General features: G+C 38.6%; 1 protein-coding gene across 2 annotated transcripts in view; it reads left to right on the top strand.

Annotated features, from left to right (window-relative positions):
• Positions 1-4,280: 4,280 nt before the first annotated feature.
• Positions 4,281-9,802, top strand: part of LOC145683712 (uncharacterized) — a 194,763-nt gene continuing 189,241 nt past the window's right edge. For both annotated transcript variants that reach the window (XR_014131164.1, XM_081755164.1), the window contains exons 1-2: positions 4,281-4,445; positions 4,603-4,687. Coding sequence is in view for 1 of the 2 variants with exons in the window: in XM_081755164.1 (XP_081611290.1) it covers positions 4,290-4,445; positions 4,603-4,687 (241 nt within the window). In the remaining variant the exon portion in view is untranslated. The remainder of the gene's footprint in view (positions 4,446-4,602; positions 4,688-9,802) is intronic.

Here is a 9,802-nt window from a genome sequence, read left to right as displayed (position 1 = left end):
GTTACTTAAAAATTTGTAACGCGTTACCTTTACAGTTACTTTGGAAAAAATGTAACGCGTTACTAGGAAACGTTACTTAAAAAGTAACGCGTTACTTGCGTTACGTTACTTCCCAAGACTGCTTAGCTGTTATCGGTGCAAGTACAGAGAAGTGCCATAAAAGTTAACAGTAAATAGCTACAAAAAGCACTAACCAACTTGTGTTAGGTAGCTACTAAAAGCGAGAATTTAGATTAAAGATTTAGGATTTAGATTTCTGGGCTTTCGGCATCAAAGGACATGTTAGCCCGTCACGTTTTTGAGGGATGACGTCCCTCGGCGAGCACACTGAAAGGGTAGAAAGAAAGAATTGAGGAAGTCAGGAAGAGGCCTAGGATCTATGTTAGATACCACCCCGGCGTTTGCCTAGTGTGAATAAGGAAACCTCATTCAGGATGGTTCACATTAAAAAGCCTTTTATAGTTTTTCGATCGAGTGCCCCCACCGGGTATCGTACCCGGGACAGCTCACACTGAAGGTAAAGCAAGAATGGCATTTAAAGCGCACAGACTAGGAGCAGCAAAATCTTTGCTTAGCACAAAATAATAGATTATTTTTAACAGGTCAAATCATAATTCTACTAACGGGTGTAGGTTTTGTTTTGGTGGATTCTATTTTGGAAGATTTACAGACAAAATTCAATACTTAGCATGAAAAAACATGTTTATAAGGATCAAATTTCTGCAGGCATCAAAATTAAATACAAAGTAATACACTTATATTTTAGGTTTACAAGTGTAAGGTTACTAGTGTAAAATAATTACAAGTGCTTTACGATGGATAAAATAAGTGAGTGCGTATGAAAGATCGATCTATTAGATTCCATCCACCTGTGGCATATTTCTGCACAGTGTACAGGATCTCTATTTTAAGTTTACAAGTGCAGCCTTACTAGTATGAAACAATAACAAGAGCTATTGAAACTCGTATCATTGCCAAAATCAACTTTTTTCCACTACCTTCGATTGCTCGCACACCTACCATCGCTGGCACTCCTGGTCTCTTCGGACTTCCCCCTCCCGCGCTACTACGCGGACCCACTAGCTTCGTCCTGTCCGACTCCGTTAAATAGTATTTTTCTTTCAATGGCCACCTAGCAAAGCTTGGTTTGCGTTTCTTAACTGTAGGTTTTATTCTACGCACCCGGAAGCCGTATTTATACGCAAATCGTAAAAGAATTGTAAATTTTCAGCAATTTCTTCTTGTGGCCCTTTGGATTTTATCTATGCCAAGTCAGGTGGATGGAATCCATGGTACCCAGTGGAAACTTTTTAGGTTATAGTAAGAAGGATATTAGTGAAAGATTTATAATTTTTCAACAATTGTTTCTAGTGGTGCGGCAAAAGTAGACCTGTACGTTCTAATGGACCTTATATAATCTAGCGTAAAAAGCGATCGGCTTCATGAAGCAAGCTATCTTTTGTTAAGGTATATCTTCCACACCTGCACCTGACCTTTTCGATGCATTTTAATATTTTTAATTTTATTACGTAGATCAGCAGTTGTGATTTTTAAATTCATTTAATGAATAAATCTAGTGTTATTCCTCTAGTAGCAATATTTCTGTAAAGAGTATTTTTTGTATTCCATAAACATTCAGTTTTCGCATATAATTATAAATGTAATTTAATGTGAAATAAGCATAACCGCATGCCGGACACTTTTCCTTTCCCCTGAAAATGTTTTGGAATCAGGTGTTTACATTAGGCAATCTTGTCGTATTCGCTAGGCAATCTGATCGAATCGAACAAAGAACGTCTTTAAATTCAGTTGCCAGTCGATTAGTCGCCTTCGATCAACAAGCGATTAAATTGAAGTATCGTTTACACGGTCGATTAAGTTGAAAGTGACGTCAATTCAACTGAATTGAACGCAAATCGATGTGTAAACGTCCCATTTGTCCATAAATAGTGTATAAATTTTAGGGACAGATTTATAATAGGGGTACATACATATAGGGCCGGATCCAGGATTTCTTGATGAGGGGTGCACCAATAACTATTACTACATTTGATATATATATATATATATATATATATATATATATATATATATATAATGTTATATTATATTAGTTTTTAAATGCCTTTATACATCTGTGGTGTGAATGAGGAATATGGCTTTGTTCAGGGGATCCTCTTCCTTCAACCTTCAGAAAATCGACCTAAACTATTGCTTTTGCAAAACTAAGCTTTCATTTAAGCCTCAAACGGGCACATGACTACAGAACGTTTCAGAAAATGTTGCTTTTTCACTGCTAGGTTCTCATTTTGGATAGTGTATATTTACAGTAAAGGGGGTTCATGTACTCCGGTACACCCTTAATAAATCCGGCCTTGCATACATTCATTCATTCCATATTTACTTTTTTTTTCGTTAAATTTGCTCTTTGTACGTTAAGCATTCATTTCTTATGGGTGGAGTTTCGTTCTTTGGTGCACATGTACTAGGAGGACTTATTCGTTATAGGTATTGGCACGTACGCCGTAAAAGCTGTAGTGGAGAACACCCTACCCAACTAGTGTTAGGTGGCTACTGAACACGAGAATGTTATCTAAAACATCAAGGGCAGGACCGTAGCTGGAGGACTCGTTCGACATTAGGACGGTGGGTCTGTGTGGATAAGACGCCTTATCTCTAACTACGTATCTCACAGGCAAGATCACAACATATTTCTATTATTTATACACTAATTTTATCAATATTTTATACAGTTATTGCAAATAGCGCCCGACCCTCTGCCTTAAGCGCCTGCTCGTCAGTGTTACGATCTCCGAGTCTACTCATTCCGATTTTCACACTTTGTTGTGAGTCAGGCAGGGAACAAATCTGCTCGTAAAGGTGAACTAGAGGCATTAGAATAACTGTTTTTGGTTGCTTGGTTACTTTGGATTTTAGCTTCCCTTTAAGCAAGGGCTCCGATCCTGGGGAGCTCATGCGGGCCCCCCGCATTGTATTTATGAATATACCATATTTGGCATAATTTGAATTCAATTTGTCTTAAAATCCTCATATATACCAGGGGCGGATCCAGTGGGGGGCGATCGGGGCGATCGCCCCCCCCCCCCCAGAAGAGGAAACTTTCATATTTTTTATATATAAATAAAACCCATCCCAAAGTTTGGAGCCTTTAAAAGTAGCAGTATGACAACCCACCGCTCCCCCCAGAAGTCGGTCCTGGATCCGCCCCTGATATATACCTCCTGCATCTGGATGGGCCCCCCAAATTTACAGAGAAATCGGTGTCCTTGCCTTTAAGTACCGAAGTTGTATGAGGCGGGATAATACAAATTTAGGGTGGAATCCGGAAAACCTTGATGTGTTCGAATTTCAGGGCTCTCTCATGGGTATCGAACCCAGTGATCATTCCAGGAAAAGCTAGCGCGCTAGCCACTATACAAATGGGGAGAGGGCTATAACTATTTTGTTAAAGTTACTGTCTCCTAACATATTTTGATTACATGTTTGTACACTTGGTATACTTGGAGGTTAGGCGCCAATGAAATAATTATTTATCAAATGTTTGCAAGGAACAACAGCCCCTGTGCTTTCTACATCCTACTCTTTGGTATTAATCTTCTCTGTGCTCACTTTGACTGTCACACCTTCCAGTGGTTAGGGAACATTTCGGCACGTAAAAGTTGGTTGATTTGAGCTTAGCGCCCCGTTCAACAGAGACGCTATATGAGATATATAGACCTACAGCTTAACGTGGGATTTGAACCATATGAGCTCCACCGGGAATCGAACCTGAAACACCCGCGGTAAAGATGCGTAAGCTAACCATATAGCCACAAGGATGTTCCCGATCGTAAAACTTTGTATAATTGTAGACTATGTATAAAAGGAATATGATTTTTAGTCATTACTACCTAGTGAGCCCCGTATTTTCAATCATCATATTAAAGACTCATCATCGTTCCCGCTCCCGCTCAATTCGGATCAACAAGAGGGAAATTATGAAAGAATTATATTTTTTCAACGATTACCTCGAGTGGTGTACCAAAAGTAAACCTGCACATTCCAAGTTTATTTGTATCGATCATTCTTAACCTCAGCGGTCAGTAATAAACATTGTTTACAATACATTTTATCATGATATGATGAACGGTCTTGATTAGGAATGTGTTTTGGCACTTGGATGGATTTGGAAACGTCCATTTTATGTACATTCTTTATATAATATCTTAACACGCTTAGTATCTATTCTGTGATTAAGTAGGATTTTATAATCCTTTATTGTTTAAACTATGACTTCCGCCACAAACTGTAAAATGGCTTCGGACGACGGATCCGGTGGTAAAAAGTTGCTGGAGCTGACGGTGAAGCAGCTCCAATTAGAGCTTCAAATTCGTAACTTCTCAAATACTGGGAGTAAAGCTCAGTTGCAGGAAAGACTTAGACAGGTAAGTGAAAAGGTTTAGTAGCCTATCAAACTATAACTTCAAAATATCTCTCTAAGCCTAAAGAGCATTCTAATCATGGTTCGTTTAATTGAAATATTTCAAAGTTAACCTTAAGAAAATACTTGTTTATAATTACATTATACTAATTTTGTTTCAGGCTTTAATAGATGAGGGGCATAACCCAACTACGTTTGTATTCGGAGCAATGGCCCAACCAACAAATGCAAACTCAAGACCTGATAGTAAGTAATCAAAATTATACAATACTAATTATAACATGCCGAGCCGTATTTTTGAACGTTTTTTGTTAATTACTTATTATTAAATTCAATTATGCTATTCATAAGTGTCCATCCGTCAATTGTAATGTAAGAGATTAAGGTGAGGTGTTTTTAAAACCGATTCTGCTTACAATGACAGGTTCAGCTTCTTCCATTATCTCTCTATTCAAAGTAGAAGTGCTTGGAATTAGTCATTATTGATTTCAACGTTTACCAACATAAAACGAAAGTAGTTACATATAGTAAAAAGTGATTTTCTGCAAACGATTTTAGTGTGTCAATGTAACTTACCATGACTATCGCGAACACCACCAAAATTCAAAGTGGTTCAAATTTATTATACTTCCAGGGTTTAATTCTAGGATTGAGTATAGCCCGCTCCCCCCAGTGATTTTTAACGAATCATAGTGATTCTAACGATTCATATTAGTTCATAATGAATCGGAATCGCATGTTATAAAGATTTAAGATGTAAATCTTGTGGTAAGGGATCTTAAATATATACGTAGTAGTAGTAGCGGTATTAGTAATAGTAGTAGTAGTAGTAGCGGTAGTAGTAGTAGTAGTAGTAGTAGTGGTATTGGGTTAAGTTTAGAGTTACCCCTCCGGTTTTTATAAAAATCAGGAAAATTTACAGGAGGAATGAGGTAAGAAATGATAATTTGAAGTTCTTATTTGATGTTTAGGAATACAAATTCGGCAGGAGAGTTACGTTTAATACGAGAAAAGATATGTGGAAGTTAGTACTATTTGCCGGATGCGGAAGCATTCGCGGGAGGTTTCAGCAGCATGGTAGTTGTAAAATATGGTGAATGTGGCGAACAGGTGTAACGGATGCTCAAAAATAATGAAAAAAAAAACTTTTAAATTTTTGTGAAGCCTACGGAGTACTAAAGTTAAATGAAATGTAACAATTTATAATACTTTAAGCACTGTTTTTTGTATATTTCAAAGTCCAAGGGCACCTTCAGACTGGAGGGGCAACTCTAAACTTAAGCCGTGGTATTTAGTAGCAATAGTAGTAGTAGTACTAGTAGTAGGAACGGGTTAGAAGCTCCGCAGGGGTTGGTTGGGTTCTGTTCTCTACATAAGTAGTAGTAGAAGTAGTAGTAGTAGTAGTAGTACCGGCAGTAGTAGCAGTAGTAGTAGTGGTAGTAGTAGTAGTAGTAGTAATAGTAGTAGTAGTAATAGTAGTAGTAGCAGCGGCAGTAATAGTAGTAATGACTCTTCCAGTTCCGGTGACAAACAACTGGGGGAGCGGGCTATACACAAGCCTAATTCTAATTGTGGGAAGCCAAATGTAGACAAAACAGAAAGTTTACAGGAGAAACGAGTTATTGGTAGTCAAGCGTAATTAATGTATGAGTAATGTGTGAAGTAAATGGAATAGAAATACAGTATGTGCAAGTCTCGGATCGGGGATATAGGACCTCGGCCGAGCCTCACTTGAGGGCCCCATCTTCTTTTTCATCTGGACATGCATATCGAGATTTGTGCATGAGTGAACACTGGATTTGAAAATTAATAATATTAGAAACTTTATATAGAATTAAAAATTATACATACTTTTTACTGAAAAATAGGATGAAATTTAAATCTCAAATCAGGGTAAAGTAGGAAACAAATGAAATGAAATCTTTGAGTTTTACGTCCCACACTTATGCCGGTTAGGCTAAAGGAGACGGTGATGATGAGTAATGAATGAAATGAAGAAAATGGGAGGAAACGGAAGAACCCCGAGAAAACCCATGCACACGGTGTTTGTTCACCACAAAGTTCACTCGGCGGGGTCTGGGATCGAACCCGGGACCCCTAGCACCAGAACGCTCTACCACTGAGCCACCGCGGCCCCGAGGGTAATGTAGGACATCATAAAGAAAAAACATAGTAAAATTTCCCGTGCATACCCTAGAAACTTAAAATTTCCATGGAATTAAGCTTATGTTACAAAGTTTATGTCCCATTTTTCTACCAATTTTATAGTTCGATTACCTTGTGCTCTGAACGCTCCATAAGCTTCTGCAATTATTATAATAGAAAACAATGGATATAAAATGCGAAGCACTGCACTTTTTGTTTATCAATTAATAATAGTTGTTTCTCAATTTTGACTATTTCTCAACTAATATCGATCGTTTTTGGTTATTTTTACGTATCAACTCACTACCTCGTTAAAAGAGAATTTTAAAAAGTGCTAGAACATGTTTTGTTTATTTTTAATAAAGAGTTAATATTACAATATTTTGTGTAGGTAGAGACAATGGTAGTCCGGGAATCTAGCCCTTCACCTATTTTATTTTATATACTCTCTTCTGTCATTCTCCCCTATTCTCACACTTACTTGTTGCTTCATATATAAGCAGGGTTGCCAACCGCCCCAATTATGTCGGGACTGCACCGATTTCTGACTTATTTGTTCCTCGTCCCGACCGGACACTCGTCATGATGTATATTGTCCCGATTTATCAATTGCAAAGCTAATTAATGTTTTCCTGGAACATTTTTACAAAGGAATGGCTTATTCTTTTACACGCACAGTCTTATGTACACTCATGTCCAAAATTATTGTCGCATGTCTATAAATATGTTGTTATAGAAATGTAATTTGATAACGAATTCGCCCGGTATTTCTTATAATGTTAGTATGTGTTTAATCGGCAAAGACATGTATGTGCCAAATTTCATGTCAAAAGAGCAGTAAATTAGAACAATAAAACGAAAATAAAACTTTCTAGTCATTTAGCAACATTTTGTTTTACTTATTTTAATTTTCGTATTTATAATTCTTTTCCTATGAAATTTACTACAAATATACAATTCCCGATTACACATAGTATCAGTATTAAAACTACCCTGCAAAATCATTATCAAATTATATTCTTACAAGAAGACTGTTATAGATATGCGGCAATCATTTTGGACATGAGTATACATACAGAATCAATTTAAGAAATTTGAGTTTTAATTTGGCTCATGAGAAAATAGCAGCTCGTCTTTAATTTATAGTTATTTCGTAATTGTTTTCAGTTGGTAATCCAGCCGATTATGATGATAGTATATTCCATGCAGCGCCAAAAATATTGTTTCGCAACCTCTAAAAAAAAAAAAAAAAAAAAAAAAAAAAAACATGATTAAAAAAAACTATATAATTTTCTCTCTAAACTCTGTTTATAAACTGCAGTTGTTTTGATTTGAATTTTTTGCGTATATTTATTGCTGATACAAAGTGATGAGCAGTGGGTGGGGGAAAAAATAAGGTGCTGCATTCATTCAGGTTTGTATTATTCAGCTTATATTGTTTTCAACTACTCGCAGTACGCGTTGTCGTCTCCGTGGAAGGGGGGAGCACTGCAACACCGATTGCTCCGTTCCGATTTTTTTCATGAAAGTTGGCAACATTGTATATGTTTCTTACGAGTGTCTGATTCAAAATTAAAATGAGAAGTGGTTGATTGCTACAATTTCCTGTTTGAATACTACACCATAGACAACTTCAAGCTTGAATTTTAATCCTCTACAGAAGGCCAATTCACCTAAGATGGACGACAATCCCTTTCTTCGCCAATGGCTGTGCTCAATGTGGTGGCCACGAGCCTGGACTATTGCCCTGCAACGCAATTTCCGCTGAAGCAGTGCGCGTCGAAGGTGTGTGAGGGGAATTGTAGACCACACCGCTTGACAAGCTTTCCAGAGCCCCGCTATGGTGAGGGGACGCTTTCGCGCAAGGCCTTGTTTCAGAAGGTAAAAGGCACAGAAATCCATCGACGACGCATCTGATGACTTCATGGACGAGAAGGGTATAACGGACACACCAGTCTCCGTGACCATACGCTGATAATACGCGACAGAACTGCGCAGTGTAACTGCATGCTTTCTCAATGTGGATCCACACCTTCCGGGTGTTCCTGCCATACAACTGTGGGGATATGCGTTGTGGGGATATGGTCCCATGATGTTCGTTTGAGAATAGGCTACATTCACCTTGGCCTTCGAATCCATACGATGCATTGGCAACTTCCCACGGACACAGAAACCTGCCACCACCATGAAACCTTTCGAAAACTTCTCGCGACATTCACGGACGAACTCGCCGCTGCCCTTCCATCATGTATTGAATATAAAATGTCCATGAGCTTTTTGGTGTCATCAAGCTAGATCCAGCCTTCATCCATAGGGACAACCCATTGCCATTTGTCACCTGAGATATACTGTTCATACAACTTTCTTGCCTTAGTGAATCTCTCTTGAATGTGCATTGGTGATAATTTATGCCCCATCGCCTTATGACGTTTTCTTAGTCCCAAATTGTCCTTGATGATACGACCCAATGTGCTCGGTGATATCCTGCATGAAGTGACAATGCTGCTTTAAGTGGGTGGGATCTCCTTCACGACTGATGCCCTGATGTTTCTCACAACGCGTGATGTCTTGGCTGGACATGCCCGTTTCGTTTTCACTCTTACGACTTGATATTTAGGGCCTGTGCTTTAACAGCGCTGTCTTACCCTTGCTACTGTACACCTGCTGATGTTGTTGTCCCTTGTCGCACACATTTTCACAATCACTGACGCACTGAATTGTGCATCGAAAAGTGCACCGATGTACCCTTCCCATATAATAGCTGTTCACCAGAATAACTTCCACACAGCGTTGTACATGACTCACTACTGGATACGCGGGATACTGACTTCTGGTTTCTTCTCTTACACTGTACTCGTTATAAGCTCTGTAAAATTGGCCACTTTAGGTGAATTCACCTTCTGTATATCCTGGCGAAAATTGATATTGACCTGGGAGCGCGGTGGCTCAGTGGTAGGGCGTTCACCTCCGGTGCTTGGTGTCCCTGGTTCGATCCCAGCTCACACCATGTGGACTTTGTGGTGGATAAACACCGTGCTCGTGGGTTTTCTCGGAGTTCTCCCGTTTCCTCCCACTCTTCATTCAACCATTTCATTCATTACTCATCATCACCGTCTCCTTTAGCCTAACCGGCATAACCGTGGGACGTAAAACTCAAAAATTTCATTTCATTTTTTGATATTGACATATCAAGTATTTTTTGAGATTTTTTGTCTG

Source organism: Thermobia domestica, chromosome 4 (genome assembly GCF_964235325.1).
Source record: "Thermobia domestica chromosome 4, izTheDome1.hap1.1, whole genome shotgun sequence".
Classification (NCBI taxonomy): Eukaryota; Metazoa; Arthropoda; class Insecta; order Zygentoma; family Lepismatidae; genus Thermobia; species Thermobia domestica.
This window is presented reverse-complemented; position numbering and strand designations above follow the sequence as displayed.